The sequence below is a fragment of the Globicephala melas genome, chromosome 1, assembly GCF_963455315.2.
Source record: "Globicephala melas chromosome 1, mGloMel1.2, whole genome shotgun sequence".
In the NCBI taxonomy this organism is placed as follows: domain Eukaryota; kingdom Metazoa; phylum Chordata; class Mammalia; order Artiodactyla; family Delphinidae; genus Globicephala; species Globicephala melas.
In genome coordinates this window covers 109,883,521-109,904,120 of record NC_083314.1, presented here as the reverse complement: position 1 = coordinate 109,904,120, position 20,600 = coordinate 109,883,521, and the positions used below count along the sequence as shown (strand labels likewise).

The 20,600-nt window shown below is 36.3% G+C and overlaps 1 protein-coding gene across 8 annotated transcripts in view; it reads right to left on the bottom strand.

Moving 5' to 3' along the window:
* Positions 1 to 20,600, bottom strand: part of KYAT3 (kynurenine aminotransferase 3) — a 76,563-nt gene that overhangs the window by 17,367 nt on the left and 38,596 nt on the right. For all 8 annotated transcript variants that reach the window (XR_011377147.1, XR_011377146.1, XM_060303147.2 and 5 more), the window contains 5 exons: positions 16,651 to 16,727; positions 15,332 to 15,421; positions 11,170 to 11,356; positions 6,525 to 6,601; positions 5,874 to 5,960 (listed from right to left, as the gene is read on the bottom strand). Coding sequence is in view for 6 of the 8 variants with exons in the window: in XM_060303147.2 (XP_060159130.1) it covers positions 5,874 to 5,960; positions 6,525 to 6,601; positions 11,170 to 11,356; positions 15,332 to 15,421; positions 16,651 to 16,727 (518 nt within the window). In the remaining 2 variants the exon portion in view is untranslated. The remainder of the gene's footprint in view (positions 1 to 5,873; positions 5,961 to 6,524; positions 6,602 to 11,169; positions 11,357 to 15,331; positions 15,422 to 16,650; positions 16,728 to 20,600) is intronic.

Below are 20,600 nucleotides of genomic sequence, written 5' to 3'. Positions count from 1 at the left end.
AATGTTGGTGGCATGATGTGGTGGTGATGGCAGTGGTGGCACTGACCAGGAACAGGGTGTCAGAGTCGAGGGGGGTAAGTAAGCAAGGCCTCTGTATGGCAGGGAGGTTCCAAGCAGCTTGGAGCCTGGAGGGGATGAGGCAGGTATCTGCCAACGCAGACAGGCATGGAGTGTCACAGCCCGTAAGGGAAGAGGAGGGCTTCTATGCAGTGGGTGACAGTGGTGGCCTTGGAGACTTAGAGGAGGGTATCTCTACAGGAGAGTGACAGCAGCAGGTCAGCACAGGGTGCTGAAGCTCAGGTGAGGTGAGGATGGTGGCCATACAGGGGACAGGGGCAGCAGCCTGGTAGAGGTGTCAAAGCCTGAGTAGGGTAAAAGCTGCCTGTCAGGGGTGCTGGGTGGAGGGGCAGTGGCACTGACAGGAGACTGGTCACATACAGAAGTACTGATTAAAGAAGCGGTTACATGATGAGCCAGGTGTTTTACTATCAAAGAAGGGAGGGACAAATATGGATAGGGAGAAAGCTAGAATAAACTCTGTGGTGGCTTCAATATATTTAGATAGACATTGAAATAAGTAGAATAGACACAGACATAGAATGTATGTATATACATTTACATATTCCCTACGTCTGTCCCCTGGGAGGGCCTGGGAATACTAATACCCCAACAGCAATGAGCACTCCTAATGCCCAGATCTTGGTTTCTTAATACCATTCTCCACTAAAAGGTGATTCCAAGTTGGGCTAGATAATGATAAAATGAACCTGGTGCATCCTGCTATGCCAGAAAGTAAGGAAATGCTCAAAAAATGATGGGGACATGTCAAAGGAAACAGAGGCCAGCTTAAAGGGGCTGCTAATGGCCAAATCTGGGGAAATTTGAGCATCAAAATAAGGAATAATAATGATAACTTATAACCCACTGAATGAAACAGGAATCCATGAGTCCTTACATATATGAATGAATAGATAAATAAATTGCTTGATGAGAGATGGAATATTTTCATAGTTTCAAAGTACCTCACCACAAAACATTCATTATTTATCAAGGGAAAAAGTGAAACTTTACAGTAGAGAAGGCTGGCAGACACCACCTCAATAAAGTAATTAAATTTAACATTACAAGCAGTAGGAAAAACTAAAATCATGTGCTGATAGGATGCAAGACAGTGAATAAAGCATCACTTCCACGGTTTCCCGCCAAAGGTGCATAATCTGAGTCTATTCACAAGTAAATGTCAAACAAATGTTGAGGGACCTTCTTCAAAATAATTGGTCAACAATTTTCAGAAGTATCAAGGTCATGAAAGTCAAGGAAAACTGAGGAATCATTCTAGCTTGAAGGAGACATGACAGCTAAATACAATGCACAATTCTGGCCTGGATTGACTGACTGATGTCTGTCTGACTGACATGATTATGGCCTGGATTTATTTATTTACTTGGTTGTTTGTTATAAAAAGGACATTATTGGGGCAATTAGTGAAACCTGAACTGGATCTGAGATTAGATAGAATGATATAGCAATGTTAAGTTCATGATTTTGATGGTTATACTGTAGAAGAATGTTGTATAATGGGGAATACATAATAAGGTATTTGGGAGTGATAGAGGCATCAATAATTAAGTTAGGAACTTACATAAAATTCTTTGGAAAAACAGTTCTTCAAACTTATTTATTAAGAATATTTCAAAATATATTTCTAAGTAACCCAGCCTCCCACCCATCTCCCTCAACCACTCAGTTCTCCCCAGAGGCAACGCTGGGATTTTATTACGTCTCCTCCCAGGGACAGTCTAGGCACTTAAAAGCTTCTATCTCCCTCCCTCCCTTTTTCTTTTTATATAGATGATAGTATTCCTCACAAACTGGTCTGCTCCTTGCTTTTAGCTTATGCTCTACCACTCCATGGAGCTGCTTCACACTTTTATGGATGTGAATGTAACATAATTTATTCAAACAGCCTTCATTGGTGAATATTTTGTTTATAATCCTTTGATATTATAAACAGTGTTTCACTGACAATCCTCGAACACAAGACATTCAATGTACTAGTAAATCCACAGGAAAAAATCCTATAAGCAGAACTGCTGGGTCAGAAGATATGTGCATTTATATTTGGATGATACATTTTCATACTAACCACTGCAGAGATTTTACACATTATACTCGTACTCTCAATCAATGCATGAGAGTATCTTATGAAACTTTTCAGTTGTTTTGGTTGTTTCCAAATTATCAGAAAAAATAAAATTTCACTGCAGTTTTATTTTCTTTTCTCTTATTATGAGTGAGGTATAGCATCCTTTCATATATTTGACAACCACTGAGGACTTTAGCCATAATCATTGTAAAGTGCTGCTGCTTTTGGTTTGTTTTGCTCTAAATTCAACATGCTTTCTTTCAATTTCCACTTTCTTGGCACGTTTTACCACCCTTTTATTTTTCGCTTTTCCAAGAGGTTGGATGAGGTGTGTCAGCTTTCCCTATAGGGACTTCTTGGTGTTGCCCCACTATCTTCCAATATTGAATGCTGATGCAAAGGAGGTGAGTCCACGCTGATCCTCCTCTCCTGTCTCCATGGAGGCCTTGATCATCTTGTCTAGATGCCAACGGATCATTTATAAAGTCCAATAGATTAAAACAAGGCATATCTCAGTGTTATTCTGTGACAATGTTCCCTGAGACAAGCCATTCCCTTCCCATTTTTAGATTTATTTGTTTGTTTTCAATGGAAAGCATTCTCAAACTAAAGCTATACAATTCTTTCCCAGTTCCATTGGTCTGGCTCCCCTCACCACTCCCTCCAGGAACTCTAGGTATTTCATTTGTCTTCCACGTCTGTAATTTTTCTAACATTTTAAAATTCTTTGTTCCTGGGAGTTCCCTGGTGGTCCAGTGGTTAAGACTCTGCGCTTTCACTGCCATGGCCCGGATTCAATCCCTGGTTGGGGAATTAAGATCCCACAAGCCACATGGTGCGGCCAAAAAAAAATTCTTTGTTCCTTTCTACTTCTTTTTGCTCACTCTTCTCAATCCTCAGTGTGCTTACAGAAGTATTTAGTGTTCTCTGTGCTGTTTCCAATGTCACTACAATTACCAATAGCTTTATTTTTTCCCTTCAATTTCTTACCTGAGCTCTGACAGCTGCCATTTCATCTTCTTACATTATCTTACTCTATCTTCCCTGAACTTTTAAAAATCTCTGCTGTAATTCGTTTTACATGTTTTGAATTTGAAATATCACACTTTTGGTTTGCTCTATGTAAACGTTTTTTCTTTTTTTGGTTGAATATTCTCTGCCTGATATTGTTTTTCACTGTACCTTTCTCCTTTTCCCCTTACAGTATCTTTTTAGATTCATAGCTGGTTCCTTTTAATTACTCATCTTTGATTGAATTCTCTTTGTAAGCTCCCACTGCCAGCACACCTACGTATGGCTCCTATTGTTCTGGGTAATGAGTAAGCTACCTGCTGGCTCTGTCTATGATCTGAAGACGTATTTGCAGGTTTGTATAAAGGAAGATCCAGGGAACCACTAGAAGGGAGTAGAAATTATCTCTGGCTCACAAGGTTAAATATGATTAATGTAGAGTTCAGAGAGAGGGAGTTCTTTTAGACTTTATTTCTTTCCAACTAATTTAATTGGCTCCCTCCAATTTAACGTATCCACACTGCCTCAACACAGCTTTAGCAAAACTGACAGAGGTGAAGAGCAAATCTATACAGCCCTTTCTTTCCACCTGGTTTGCACAGGTGCTAGAGGACATGACTGTATGTTTCTACTCTGCCTCTTCCATGGGGCCAAATGGGTCTGGAGAAGTTCCCACTACCAGTGCATTTACTGTTCCTGCTGTTCTGGATAATGAGTAGCTACCTGTTGGCTCTGTCTATAATCTGAAGATGTAGAAGCAGAAGCCTTTCTTCGTGTCTTCCCTCTACCATTACCTTCACTGATTTGGCAACTCTTTCTCACTTCCTGGGGGATTTGTGAATTTGTTTTCCACTCTCCTAGTTGTTTCCTTAATAATTTCCAAGAAGAGAATGGGGAAGGGCCGTGTTTACCATTCTAAAACTGGAAGTCTTATGCTACTTTTTTCTTCTGTTAGTTCTGTTTATAACTTCAAATAATATACCTCTGTTTCTAGATCCACTATAAGATGCGAGTGTTAATGGCCTTACCCTTCCTTCTACATTTCGGACAATTAAATGTTGACATTGTTATGCTGGTAAGATTTATATTCTATTCTGGATAAGTCTCCCATAGTTTGTCTATAGGATGGCTCTAAAAGTTGAAAACAGTGTTTACATCATTCTGTCTAGACTTATACATGAGTGTGCAGGTATAGAGAGTGCCTTAAGCTTCATAAGATTGTTTTCAGTAGTGATAACATCTTATCACTAAATTGTTAAAAACAGCAATAATACATTCAGATTATTTTTAGCACAGATCTGATGGTACTGAATTCTCTTAGCTTTCATTTACTAGGGATGTATACTGTTTTCAGTTTTAAAGGATATTTTCCTGGATACAGAATTCTAGGCTGACATATTTTTTATTTCAGCACTTTAAAGGTGTCATTTCATTGTAATCTGGTCTCCGCTGTTTCTGATAAGAAGTTAGTTAACATTTGTACCTTTGCTCCCATGCATGTGAGGTATAGTTTTTCTCCAGCTGCTTTCAAGATCTTATCATTATCTTTGGTTTTCAGCAGTTTGATTATGATGTGTCAAGATGTGATTTTTATTTGTATCCTGTGTGGCTCACTGAATTTTTAGATCTCTAAGTGGCTTTTCACTAAATATGGGGAAAATTTGGCCATTATTTCTTAAAATATTTTTTCTGCCACATTCTCTCTCTCTTTTTTTGATACTCCAGTTACATGTATATTATTACTTGACACTGACTCACAGATCTGAGACTCCCCTTATTTTTCAAAAATAATTTTTCCCTCTTTTTTCTGATTGGATGATTTCTGTGGATCTGTATTCAGGTGGACCCATTTTTTTCCCACAACCTCGATCCTCTGTGTTTAGCCCCATATATTTTTCATATCAGATATTACTTTTTTTTTAAGATGTTGGGGGTAGGAGTTTATTAATTAATTTATTTATTTTTGCTGTGTTGGGTCTTCGTTTCTGTGTGAGGGCTTTCCCCAGTTGCGGCAAGCGGGGGCCACTCTTCATCGCAGTGCGCAGGCCTCCCACTATCGTGGCCTCTCCCGCTGTGGAGCACAGGCTCCAGACGCTCAGTAGTTGTGGCTCACGGGCCCAGCTAATCCGCGGCACGTGGGATCCTCCCAGACCAGGGCTCGAACCCGTGTCCCCTGCATTAGCAGGCAGACTCTCAACCGCTGCGCCACCAGGGAAGCCCCAGATATTACTTTTTAAAATTCTTAAAGTTCCATTTGGTTCTTTTTTAAGAATTTAAAATTAATTAATCTAGCCACTCATTATGACCATATTTTCCTTTAATTTCTTGAACACATTTATAATATCTGCTTTAAAGTCCTTGCCTGATAATTCCTACATCTGGGTCACCTTAAGATCTATTTCTATTGACTGCATAGAAGTCACATTTCTTTTCATTAAGGGTCACATTTTCTTGTGTCTTCACATGTGTATTAATGTTTGGTTGCATGCTGGACATTGTAATGTTACAGGTAAGGAGTCTGATTACATTGTAATCCAGTAAGCTCAACTTCAAAAAGTGCTGAGTTTTGTTCTGGTAGATTAATTTTATGGCAGCAAGCCAAAAATTAAAAACTGCATATGAGTACATCATGTCTAGCAACAGAAAAAAAATGGTGATTTATAAATCAGAAGGAAGGACATTATAAATGTGTTTTTGAGTAGAATAGGGAACTTACTTTAATGAAGCAAAATCGCACAAATTTCTCAAACTGTAATTTGGTCTCTGCATTACAGAATGCTGAAACTGGGATGGCTGACAATTTCTGAAAAACAAATAGGAATATAAAATAGGAAAAACAGGAAAACTACTTACACTTTAAATATTAATTTTTGGAGCATAAACATTAAAAACAAATAGATATTTCTAAATATTCACAATAATTTCCAAAAGAAAAATGTTTTAAAAATCCTCCAAAATGTTTAAAAAATCCTCCTATATAAAATAGGAAAAACAGGAAAACTACTTACACTTTAAATATTAATTTTTGGAGCATAAACATTAAAAACAAATAGATATTTCTAAATATTCACAATAATTTCCAAAAGAAAAATGTTTTAAAAATCCTCCAGGGAATTCCCTAGTGGTCCAGTGGTTAGGACTCCACACTTTCACCGCCGAGCGCCCAGGTTCAATCCCTAGTTAGGTAACTAAGATCCCGTAAGCCATGCAGCGCAGCCAAAAATAAAATAAAATAAAATAAAATCTTCCAAATAGCTATGAATATCATGTAACAAAACTACAGTTAACAGTTTTCAAAGCATGTCAGCAGGTTTCCTTCATAAATTATAACATTTAGCACAATATTGCAAAGGCCAATAAACATTACCTTATTTTTAGTCATCCATTTTACAAATTTATAGTCATAAGGTTCATTGCTGTTCTTCATATCAGAAAGGTCTGTATCTAAAACAACAATAAAAATTGGATGGCCTATGTATTACATCTGAGGCAATGTGTATTTCATCTGTCTATCAAGATTCAAAATTTTCTCTCAAAATGTTCTCATGCTGGATTCATACTGCATGGTGTGGTGGGAAGTAAGGAATTCACAGAGAAGCTTTACTGATACTCTAAGGCAGTACTCACATATACATCTGATTGATCATGCTTGTGTATATAGCTTTTAGCATTGGAAGAGAGTAGGAAAAGGGAAGGACAAAGAAGAGTGTTGCCTTTCCGTTTAAAAATAATATAAGCTTCTATGATCATTATTAAGGAAATAACACCTAAATTTAGAGTACTCATCTGTAATAATTATGTCTCCAAATGGTAATTCATTATTAAATTGTAAGCTCCATGGGGGTATTGCAATCTATCACTATCCCCATCTCCTAGGTCAGAGTCTAGCATATAAGTAATGAAAAGCATATTTGTAGAATAAATAAGTTAATATTATTCATTATTTATGAAGGGAAAATGCCTATGTAGTTCTCCCAAGTGATATCTTTATTGTTTCCTCTTCCAAACATTATGCTTAAAAAAATTTTCTTTTAAATTTGATGAAAAACTTCAAATATGTATTCTTATACTTATCTCTTGTTCCAATCTTGCTTTAAGGTCTGGGCAAGATATTTCTCTGGCATTCAGATTCAGCAATCTGTATTTCATATTGTTTCGATTTTATTGACTTGTACTCAAGATCTTTTTGAATGCCCCAAAGCAACAAACATTGATGGCTACTGTAATCAATGAAATTTTACAATTTATTACTCAAAATAAATTGAGGCAGTTACCTTTACCTTTTTTCTTTTATTCACTAAATACTCCTGGGTCCCTTCAAATTAACAGTGTAAAAACCTTGACATTGAAGAAAGTTTCACCTGTATTTTTTTTAAATGACTTAATATGGTTTTCCTTAATGATTGTATTTCAGTTTTCTCCTGTGCTTTAAGAATGTAAAATTTCCATATAATAATGCTAATAATACTCTACCATTTATTACTATTTGTTAAGCATGTTACATGATTCTCTCATTTATTTGTCCTACAATTCTGATAGAAGCAACAATCCTCATTTTACAAATGAAGAAGTTAAATTACTATTTCAAGTCATAAGTATGTATGTGTGTCTAATTCAGATTTGGCTCTAACAAAATGACAACTTAAAATAGAGTCTAACTGTAAATTATGTGAAAACTCCAAGTGACAAGTACACAATAGTAGCATACTCAAAGGTAACCTGGAGAAAGGAGTGATTACAGCAGTAGAAGAAAGAACAGGAGGGTACTTACTAACTGTAATTGACACAGGCTGTACTACTCATTTATTCTTTTTTTAAAAAAATTTTTATTGGGGTATAGTTGATTTACAATGTTGTATTACTTTCTGCTGTATAGCAAAGTGAATCAGTTATATGTATACATATATCCACTCTTTTTTAGGTTCTTTTCCCATATAGGTCATTATGGAATATTGAGAAGAGTTCCCTGTGCTATACAACAGGTCCTTATTAGTTATCTATTTTATATATAGTAGTGTGTATATGTCAATCCCAATTCTTCCAACTTATCCCCCCCCACCTCCACGTCTGCTTTCCCCCTTGGTAACCGTACGTTTGTTTTCTACATCTGTGACTCTATTTCTCTTTGTAAATAAGTTCATTTGTACCATTCTTTAGAATCCACATATGAGCGATATCATATATTTGTCTTTCTCTGTCTGACTTACTTCACTCAGTATGACAACTACTCATTCTTGTAATGCTTAGAAAAGAGAAATTTATTGCCATGGTGCTCAAAGAAAAATAAGGGAATAAATACAATTCTAAAGACTATAGTTAGGAGAAAGTTGGAATCTACTTCTTTTGAATGCTTGAGTCAGAGATTCTCAAAAAAACTAAACAAAATATTTCTTTATTGAAGGTAGGAATTTGAACCATATTATAATAGCACTAGCTTATTTAAGTAACCTATGAGAATCAAAATAGGTTGTTGCATTCACACTATCTCCTCCCTAATTTTGGACCTTATCTCACTAGAACTACTGTAATAATCTTGTTATTTGTAATCTTGTCTTCTAATCAAATGTTTCCCTTTTTAGTTCTAGGATGATGCTCACCTATCAGGAAAGTTGCCTAGTATAGCAGAAAAAAGATAAGTTCACTGGTTAGGACATGCATCTCTGGATTCAGAGCCCAGCTCTGCTACTTATTAGTTGATTAACTTCAGTAAATTTCTTGATTTTCTATCTCGTCTTTCTCAACTATCAATGGGGATATAATAGCACCAATCTCATAGGGCTTTTGTGAGAATTGTGATATTTGTAAAGCTCTTAGCATAATACCTACTAGATCATAAATGCTCAAAAAATATTAACCAGTTAGCCATTGCTATAGTTTTAAAGAGAATTACTATGTCCATGAATTTTATGGCTCATTTTTATTTTTAAGCTACCATCAAGTGAAAGTGTTGTTTCTTGCTTCTGTCTTTAGCAAATCGTGGGACCAACCTCTAGTATATGGAAGAATTTCTACACTCAAATCAATCTGAGAAGATGAAAGAGTAAAATAAAATGAACTTCATCTTCATATGTAGAAGGGTCCTATAGATACTAACATTTTTCTCACACAGGTGAAGGAGGACCATAAATAACACACATCTTTTTTCCCCATCATCATTAAAGGTTTTCTAGCCCAAATCCTTTCTGCTCCTATTACAACCACACTAGTTCAAGATCTAGGACCTAAATCAGTATTACATGCAGGCTGGATCAACTAAGGATAGAATGAGAAACTGTTTAAGAGCTTAATGCAAGCAAAGGTTGCATTACTGTCCTTTTGATGTTTAATGTCAAAATGTGCTAAGTGCCTTTTAGTTTGGTTCTAGAAAAGACTTATTCTTATCTAAAAAGCTGTTAAGTTTACTTTTATCCAAGAATTATGTAACTAATTCCATTTTTCTATTTGCCTTTGCTGCCATGAAGTTTGGACTCAAGTTAATGCTAATTACAATACAGCTGACCCTTGAACAACACAGGTTTGAACTGCATAAATCCACTTATACACAGATTTTTTTTTCAATAGTAAATATCATGGTACTATACAATCCAGAGTTGGTTCTACACTTATGTAGAACCTTGGATAAGGAGGGACTGCATGTACAGAGGGCCCTCAGATACGGAAGACCAACTATAAGTTATACACGGATTTTCAACTGTACAGAGAGTTGGCACCACTAACCCTGCATTATTCTAGGGTCAACTACCATATGAACCTAGGTGACTAAACTATTTGCTTCTCCCACTCCATGTTACATTGATATATGAATATTTCTACTTACATATTATTGCATAGAAGACTTTAAATATGAATTAATTCAAATTCTTGTTGGAAGCAGATAAAATAATTTTCTCCTAAACAGACGAAAACTGCTATTTCTTTTTATCATTGCATGAAATAAGCTGCACGTTTAGGCCCAGTACAGGGAAGGTGATTTCCAAATCTTAGAATATAGAACATTATAAAGGGTTTTATATAAGAATGGAGCTTGGGAGCCTGACAAATATAGCTCTCCGGCAACAGCAGAACAAGAACCTCTGGTCACCATGGCCTCTGCTTCTCTCACGACAAATGAGGAAATAACAATCACTGTTTTGTTATAAAGTTGAAAGTTTCTAGCTTTATAAAATTTGGTATATTTAAAAGACTTTTCAAGTTTGGTGGCATATCACTTCATTATAATAAAACCTTAAAATATTTAAAACTGTTAAGAATGGCTGTAATTTATATAATTTCTGTCAAAATAAATTATGCTCTTAAATTTACTATGACTAACACTAGAATTTGGGGGAAGAAAGATGTTATACATAAAACATTATCATGCTTCTAACTTTAGATTTGTGTGGCATGTCAGAATTACATATAACAGCTTCAGGTAATATAAAGGCCATTGCTTTTTGGAGACAGAACTATTTGGAATCTAGCTGTCTGACTTCAGGCAAGTTATTTAATATTTTCTAAGTCTTCATGACCTTAAAAATGGAGCAAACAATGCTTTTTTCCAAAAGAGTGTCTGAAAGTGCTTGGCATGTAGTAGACCTTCAATAAATGTTACGTTCCTTCTTAACTTCATTTCAGTATACTCTAAAATGACAAGTATTCCTCAATAGCATCAATATTCCAGAAATCATATTTTTTTAAGTAAAAAGGAAACTAAAATTTTACTAAAAGGAACACAAGGAACATATATTATTTCATGTACCTGTGTTTTAAATTACATACCAGAACAAGATGACAGCAAATTCTATGCTTAATAGAATATCTAGAACAAACGACTCCAAACCATGTAACAACAGTCATATTTAAGGTTAAGAACCTAATCATCAAGATGACTGTAGATGACTGACACTGTGGAAATCCATTTTTCCATAAATGAAATGCTGATATGGCTTTGACACCAATCTTTTCTTCATAATTCTGATATAATTTCACTCTTAAGTTTCTGTATGTTTGAAATAATAAAAACCTTTACAAACCTAGCAAAGACACATCAGCAATGATGAAGTATCCCCCATCAGGAACTATGGGTTTTAGGCCAACACTTTCAAGTAAATGTACCATGCGATTTCTTTTCACTTCTAACTCTTTTGGCAAAGAATTAAAGTAGCATTCTGGGTCATCCATGCGCTTGATGTCAATCCAAAGAGCTTGAGCCAAAGCTTCCTGTATATTAAGATTGAAAAATGTGGAAAGGAAATATGGTAATGTTATTTACTGCAGAATTTATTGGTATAATAAATAAAGATTGTTGGCAAAAAGTCATTCAGGGAATTACAGTTGAATTCCTGTGAACCTATGTGAATTTCTACAGATTAATGGAGGAATCAGTTACATGGAAATGATTAAATCTAATGTGAAGAGCTGAGAATGAACCATGAATATCCAAACTGAAACAGAGGTACAGTTGTCCCTTCGTATTCACGGGGGATTGGTTCCAGGATTCCTGCAGATACCAAAATCCATGGATGCTCAAGTATCCATAATACACTCAGCTCTCTGTATCCCCGGGTTCTGCATCTGTGAATTTCAACCAACTGTGGATCCACAGTCTTTGGTTGAATCCATGGATATAGAACCCATGGATAGGGAGGGCTGACTGTAGTGTATAAAGATGGCTTACTTGGCAATGAAAAGACATCGTTGTTTTCTATTGAGGTTAGCTTTAGCGTTACTTGCTAGATCTAAGTCTGAAAGATGACCAGAGAAATGATGAACCAGCCAGCATTTCCCCATCACCTTGCAGGACGAGGTAGCGTAAATGAAAGTTGACCCACTGTGTCATTCCTCGTAAGTGTGCACATCCCTGCTCTAATCATTCACATCCCAGGAAGGAGGTCTAAGTCCCACAGGGGTTAGAAATGAGTTTCTGGGGCATGTGGAGTTACTTCTCTACCATTCTTCAGGAAAGTCAGAAGAGAAAGGCCAAACAAAAAAGCCTGTGTTGTTTAGATCAGGCAGGTGTCTTAGAAGGCAACAGGTCAGGAACAGATAAAGAAGTCCAAATCAGGGCATGCATAGAAAACAAGGATGTATACAAGAAGGAGGGCAGAAATTTGGTAGGTGAACTTAGAAATACTGGTTCTCAGAGCAAACAAGGAGATCCAAACAAATAATCAAGAACCCGGGACAGTTAAGAGACAGAGGGGCAGAACAAAATTGCCAAATTTTAAGGAAATTGATCAGAACCAAGAGACAGCAAGAACTAAAGGATAAATTCATTTACTCAGTCAATATATGTTGAGTATCTATGTTAAACTTGGCATTGTGATAAATACTGGGAATATAATGATAAACAAGATAAACATGGTCCTTGCCTTTATGGAGATTCCAATTAGTGTGTATTGGCAGGGACATGTGAGAGGAATGAGAAAGAAAACAAACAGATAAAAAGATCAGGATATTATTTGTTCTGCTGGAAGAACTGAGAAGTCTGGTGTGGTTGAAGGGTAGCAAGAGAGATAGCATGGCAAGAGAAGACACTGAGATGGAGAAGGGCAAAATCACAGAGAAGACTGCATGTCAACAACATTCAACCGGAAAAGAGCAATAATAATAACTCCCCAGAACTAAAAAAAAAATCTTAGATAAATAAGGATCAGTTGCTTCAGCCTCAGAATCTGTGGTTCACCATTGGAATCTATGTTTCCAGTTTCCAAACATGGTTGTCTGAGGGCATGGGAAAAAAACAAGCACTTAGCTGAAATGGAGAATAAGATAGTTCAGAAAAACATGTTCTAGGTTCTTAGATGAATCTTTCTTTTCCTCAGTAACTTATTATTCCCTATAGTAAGAGACATTGCCTAGAAAATTCAAAGCCCAGGAGACATAAACATCTGTCCTCACCGTAAAATTATACTGAACTCCTCTCGTCTCACACCCCACATGTGATCCACTGGCCAATACTGTCAGCTCCACCTTCAAAGTATATGCAGAACCCAACCACTACCTACCACTCCTACCATCCCCATATGGGTTCAGTCCATTGCTGTCTCTCTCCTGGATCATTTCAATAGTCTGCTAACTCAACAAAGCGGCTAGAGTCCCTTTGATAACACAAGTTAGATCATGTCACTCCTGTGCTCAAAACTCTCCAGTGGCTTCCTATCTCACCCAGGATTTACGGTGACAAACATATCCCTACTCTATCTGGCTCCCAGCTACCTCTCTGATTTATTCCCTCCTATTCTTCTCCCTTGATCATCCCGTCCCAGCCTTTGTGCTTTTCACTGGTAGAAACTGCCGGCCCTAGGGCCTTGTACTGGTTTTCTCAGTCTGTAAGGCTCTTCTCTAGTTAATCATGTGACTACTTAACCTCCTTCAGTTCTCAGCTCAGATGTCACCTTCTCAGTGAGGCTTTCAAAGACTACTCCTTTTAACATTGTGTATTTTCCCCATTAGCATTTTATATTCTTCTTCATCTGTATTTTATTTTTCTCCATTTCTTCTACCAACATCTGACATATTATGTTATTAGGACATTTACTTGTTTTTGATCTGCACTCCCCCACAAGGCTGTCAGCTCCAGAAGGGCAGGAATTTTTGACTGCTGTATCTCTAATGCTCAGTAAATATTTACTGAATAGGTGAATGGATCTATTTTGAGAGGATGAAATATGTTTAAAATATAATAAAACCAATGTCCGACTAGGCTTTATCATCATATATCACTTCAGAGAGTCACTGGAAAAAGAATTTTAAATTAGGATTTTTTTTCTCCTTTAGTAGGTATTTTTGACGGGAGGAATAAAGTTTATTGTAGCCAAGATATTTTACTGTTTTGACCTTTTAACTGCCTTCCAAAAAAATAAATTTTTTCTCAGTGTTCTGATTATTCACAAAGTAATAGTACACAGATCCCTGTTTTACAGATATTAAAAAAATAGAAAATATAAAAAGTCTTGCAACCCACCCCTGACCCTATCTACTAATTTCATCTATTCCCCCCTTACCCCTACAAATAGCCACGTTTACTAGTTTCTTACGGATTCTTCCAGAGATCCTTTAAGAAAATAGAAGCAAATCGTTTCCCCCCTTTCTTATACAGAATATAGCATAAATATATACTGCTCTGTATCTTGCTTTTTTTACTTTATAATATATCCTGGAAATCTTTCCATGTCAGTAATTATAGAGCTTCCTCATTCGTTTTTTTTTTCTTTCTTTCTTTCCCTTTCCTTTCTTTTCTTTTCACTTTTAAACAGCCATGGTGATACAGTAATGGTCCCCAAAGATGTCCATGTCTTAAAATCCAGAATCTGTAAATATGTCACCTTGCATGGTAAAATTAACTTTGCAAATGTGATTTAAGTTAAGATCTTGAGATGGAGAGGTTATCTTGGATTATCTGTGGGCCTAATGTAATCACAAGCACCCTTATAAGGGAAAGAAGGTGGCAAGAGAGTTAGTGTCACAGAGGGACTTGTATTGACAGAGGCAGAGGTTGCAGTGATGTAGCCACAAGCCAAGGAATGTGAGCAGCCCCAAGAAGCTGCAAAAGACAAGGAGCAGATTCTCCCTTAAAGCCTCTAGAGGGAATGCAGCAAGGCCAACACCTTGCTTTTAGCCCCATAAGACCCTTTTGGACTTCTGACCTCCAGAACTGTAAAATAAAAAATTTGTGTTGTTTTAAGCCACTAAGTTTGTGGTAATTCGGCACCAAGAAATAGGAAACTAATAACAGTCATATAACATTTAAACGTTTAGACAGACGATAGTTTATTTAAGCAATTGTCTATAGATGGACTATCCCCTATCTTCCTCAATGAATGGTCATATACATAGAGCTTAAGTGTGCAGATAATAGCTAAAAGGTAAATTCCCAGAGGATACATTGCTGCTTCACAGAGCACATATATCTCTAATTTTGCTTGGGGCTGTCACTGTCCTCCAGAGAGTTTGCAGTACTTTGTAATCCCACCAGCAATGTATGAGTGTTTAAAGTTAAAACATCATGTATTAAAAACAAAACTATTCTTGATAGCAATGAGTTTGTGTTTGCTCCTAAATTTCCAAAGTATACTAGAAGCCCTGCTCAAAAAGGACATGAAGGGAGGAATGAAGCCAATTCAAGTACACAACATAAAACTAACACCTCCACCCAAAGACCATGCATCAGCCCCAAATTACTATAAGGCCTACCTGTAAAGGAGTCGCACAAGTATAAACGGTATTTTGTTGAACTGTCTGTAAATGTTTTATCAAATGTTTAGGACCAATGGACCAGCCAAGCTGGAAAAGAAAATTAGGTTTGAAAAATGAATCTAATTGTAAGTACCAAATTTGATAGAATAGGTAAGCTTAATGTAATTATTAGATATATGCATTTCTAGAATGCTCATACTATGAAAGTAGTGTAGTCTTAGTAGTTAGAAACATTTCAACCCTGATCATTTTGTGGAATAGTTTCCAACTGGAGTCACTAAATTCTGCCTTCAGAAGGTAAACAGTGCCTGCAATCATTATTATCTTCCCCCCTCTTTGATTTGCTACTTCTAATATTCTGGAGGTCTAATAACCAGTAAAAAGCTTGTTTGACTTTGGGCTTCCCTGGTGGCGCAGTGGTTGAGGGTCCGCCTGCCGATGCAGGGGACGCGGGTTCGTGCCCCGGTCCGGGAAGATCCCACATGCCACAGAACGGCTGGGCCCGTGAGCCATGGCCACTGGGCCTGCGCGTCCGGAGCCTGTGCTCCGCAATGGGAGAGGCCACAACAGTGAGAGGCCCACATACCACAAAAAAAAAACAAAACTTGTTTGACTTCAATATAGGTAAAAGTAACTCTGAATGAGGGCCGTAAGGGAGTCTTCCATAATTTGGTTCTCCAGCCCTCATTTTTGATACTGTCTGCTTCTTAGCCAAGTTTAGAAAAGGTGAAGTTGGAAGATAACCAAGTTTCAATTGGATCAATTGTGATTGTACTACATAGTGCAGTGGTTAAATGTGTGGATTCTGAACCTAGACTTCCTGTCCTGGCTTGAATTCGAATTCATTAGCAAGGTAACCTTAGGCAAGTTACTTAGCTTCTCTGTACTTTAGTTTTATTGTCTGTAAATGGGAATAATAAATTATACCCACCTCATAATGTGGTTATGAGAATGAAAGGAATCAGTATGTGGAAAGCTCTTAGAACCTGACACATACTAAGTGCCAAAATGTTATCTATTACTTTTTCTCGTTTTATATTAATATACAGTAATCTGAACATTCTTTGCAAAGAAAAGAGTACCATTAGTTGGTTACTTATAAAATTTAAAAATTACCTAATTTTTCTTACTTTTAAAGGAATGATTCAGTCTCAAAAAGGATAAAGGCCAATATGAAAACTGAATGAGTAAATAAGCAGATCAGTAAGTATAAAACCCTGGGTAAACTGAATATCTATGCATTTAAAACACAAAAAACTCTACAAGAAGTAAAATACAGGCCTGTTTTCAAACAGTTAAATTCTTCTTCATCTTACCTTCCAGCCAGTGACACTGAAAGTCTTTCCAGCACTTCCTATCGTTATTGTTCTCTCCCACATACCTGGAAAAGTGGCTGAACAGAAAAAAGAAAAAAAAAAAAGGTTAGATAATTGCTTTATAGTCAGTCTACACTCAGTATAATCTAAAAACATAAATGCCTTATAGTCAGTATAGTTATTTCAATAGGTTTTTTTAGAGATAATTTAACTTTAACCCAAACACAGTTGAAAATGTTACCATGCTTGAAAACATTTAAGTGGCAAAATTATCTCCCAGGGCAGGAATGGCAGAGGTGCCAGCAGGCAGCACTCCAGGCCGGTTCAGTGCTGTGGTCACAGGAGCAACAGCACTCAGTGCTCAGCGTTAGTAGTAACTGGGTGCCCAGCATAATCATTCTGTGGCACAGTTTTGCTTGTGGTTCTGGCTAGTGTTTAGCTCACCTCTACTCTGCCCATTTTCTGAGTCTATTTCTACAGGATTCCTAGGGCAATGGTTCTTAAAATACAGTCCCCACACAGCAATAGCAGTATCACCGGGGAACTTGTAAGAAAAGCAAATTCTTGGATCCTCAGAAACTCTGGGGAAGGGCCAACAATCTGCATGCATGTGTGTGAGTGTGTGTATGTGTTTTATAAATAACTTACTGAGATATAAATCCCATGACATATAGTTCACTCATTTAAATGTACCATATCCACAAAGTTAAGCAACAATTACTACAATCAATTTTAGAACATTTTTTTTCACCCCAAAAGAAGCCCTATACCTATTAGGTATCAACCACTAATATTCCCATGGTCAGTAATTTTAGCACTTATGCCTGAATGGAGCTTGTCTAACACATGTATTTTCTCTGTAATGCACAACACAGCTTTCCTGCTCTTAGAAGCATTAGACAGCACTTCAGCACTATATTTGGGGGCCATTTAAAATAGCAAAATCACTGTGAAAAGAACACTTGCTTATAGAACAAGCTGTAATAAGAAGGCAGAGTGTTGCCTTGTTGACCTTAACTGGAAACATCCATGTCAGGCAACTCAAATTTTTCACCCCTCTGGACATGTCTGCAGATGAAGCACTCTAGTGATTTGGGGGTTACAAATGTATTTTAGTGAGTAGATGAATTCACAAATACAGATTCCATGAAAATGGCAAATGACTATATAAAAATTTTCAAGTTGATTGATACCTTTAGTAAAATCATTCATTCACTTATTCACACACTCATCAAACATTTATTAGCAATGATCAGGTGCCAGGTACTAAGCTAGGTCTAGAGGAAACAATGACAAGAAAGATGCAGTTCCTATCTTCAAGGAGCTTAATGTCTAGTGGGGGTTGGAGACAAGAAGAACAATTGTATTACAGTGTGATAAGTGCTATAATAGCAACAGGCATGGAATATTCTGCAAGGATAGGAGATGGTGTTAGGGGTAGTTCTCTGCAGTCAGTAATGCTTGAGGTGAGACTTGGATGACCACATAGGGCTCTGCTGGGTAGAGAAGGGGAAAAAAAGGTGTTTTGGACAAAGGGGATGCAGGTATCAAAGTCATGGAGGTATAAAATACAAGAGTTGGTGAATTCCGTTGGACATCAGTAAATTATTCCTCTGTTAATCTGAGAATGCTACCTACAAAACTGTTTTTTGGATTCCTCAAGTAATTTAGTTGTGAAATTCTTCACGTGCAATTCCACAAGTTTTTCACCTTTTTTTTTTAGAGGTACAATAGATGCTCTTACATTGTTCTAAGAGTGTTGGTATGCACAAAGGGAAAATAAATACCCATTTCTGGGAGGCTAAGTTACTGTCTTCTTGAAGTAATCTTCTCATAAGCAAGTTAAGTGCCTACTAAAATGTAAGATAGCTAAAGAAAGTTCCAAAATGGATACATATGCAATTTTAGCCTATCACGAAATACCTGTCAACATTTGTAAAGGCAGGAAAACAATATAAATCAGAGAAGTTACCACTGTATTCTCTGTGAAGTATAAGAAAACCCAAAAAGACAAATGAAGAAAATATTTAGAGGGTCCATTCGAAGAAGGAATATTCTAACATTTGATGTAAATAACCATATCCTTTCAAGTTTTGAGACATTTCTAGTCTTCTATTTAGTCTTCTAAAATATTCCAAAGGACACGACAGATGTCGCACTTTCCTACTTGATCACAGAAAAATCCAAACTATGTATAATGCAGATTATCACTTCTTTTAAAATAATAATATATATCCAAAATCAGGAAGGCCTATTAGTAAAAACAATATTTAGAAATAAATTCTTTGAAAATAAAAATTACCCAAACTAATATAATACTAATATGTTTTAACAATAAGTTATACATGAAGGAAATAAAAACTATGCACACATCAAATGTAGGTTTCATTCACAAAATATCAAATCTGACTATAGCATAAATTTAAAAGGAGAGCTAAGTAATTTCTTGATGGCTATTTTGACCATATAAAAGAGGATGTCTTTTTTCAAGGAGTAAGCTGATCAGCTAAATAATTTACAAGGAATTTTATACTAATTTTCCAAATATCAATAGATTAGTATATAAATATCAGTGTATTAGTATAATCTCTTCCAGAAGAGAGGTTTCATTTGTCGACTGTAATGTCATTTTACTGAAACCTGCAGAAATCATTTGAGTCAAGAATCTGATTCAGTAAGAACAAGTTCTACTATTTCAATAAAAAGGGCCCTAAGTAATTTAAAACATCTGAATGTCCATGTCCTCTCCATCTCAGAGATCTGGGGAGCTACAGAAGTTAATGTAAACACATAAGCAGAGCAGATGACCACAGCACTGCATGTGAATATAGTAACCTAAAGAAATAAAAAAAATCTTTGCAGGTCTGATGATTTTAAGAAAACGTATCCAGTTCCAGTATTGGTAAGTTTAGCTTGCAGTTATACCTGAAAGGCAGCTGGTCTTTGTACTTCTCATTTATGATCCTTAAATCAGCCACAGCAGCTATAACAGTTATTCACAGGTGACTTAGGCTTCATTAGAAGTCAGATAAAGATGAGAGATATGATGAAGAGTGAAAACTACACCAGGAAAACTGCCTCTGTGACAACATGAAGATGATGCTAATTTCATGATGTATGGCCAGCAAGCCTTACTGTATTATATTAAAGAGCTACTATTGCACTCTGTAAATTGATGGAAGAGCCATTTAGCATCTTTCATGTAACAAAGGCCACTGTATTTAATAGAATAAGTTTTCACACATTTGTACTCTCTAAATAATGAAATAGTGAATTCATTTTTTTCTTGTTTTAACTTTATGAGTTGTTAAAACAACTAAAAAATCTGAGTTGAAAATATATATCTTTAGGAAATAACATCATCATTTACACTTTTACCATGAAGGGCTTATAATATAAGGTTTAAACAATAAATTTCAAGATCATTTACAGTAATATTTTGGAAAGAATATTGCTAAACTGAGTTAACTAAATTTTTTAAAGCTTTGAGTCATTGCATAGGCATGAACATTTGTAAAACATGTAAAATGTTAAGTATAAAATTGTATTTATTCATTAGATAGATACCTCTTCCTCTCTCTGCTTAATCTAAAAAAATTACCCAAACATTAATTGTCCATGTTGGTCTGATTTTCAACTGGAAGAAGTTAGTGACCTGAGACAGAGATCATCAACAAGATGTGAGAAGGTGAGCTGTGATGCAATTTTGACAAATAACAAAAGTCTGCTGCGCTAAGGCACCATATCTTGCAAATCTCTGACCCTCTTCTCTGTTTATACATTCTTCCTTAGAAGATTCATTCTCTTCCATGGGTTCCACTATCAACAACATTTTGATGACTGCCAAAAATAAATCCCTTCACAATTTGATCCTGACGATCAGGCCTATAATTCTACTTGTTTCTAGACATCTCCTCCTCTATGTCTCAAAGACACTGAAACTTAGCAAG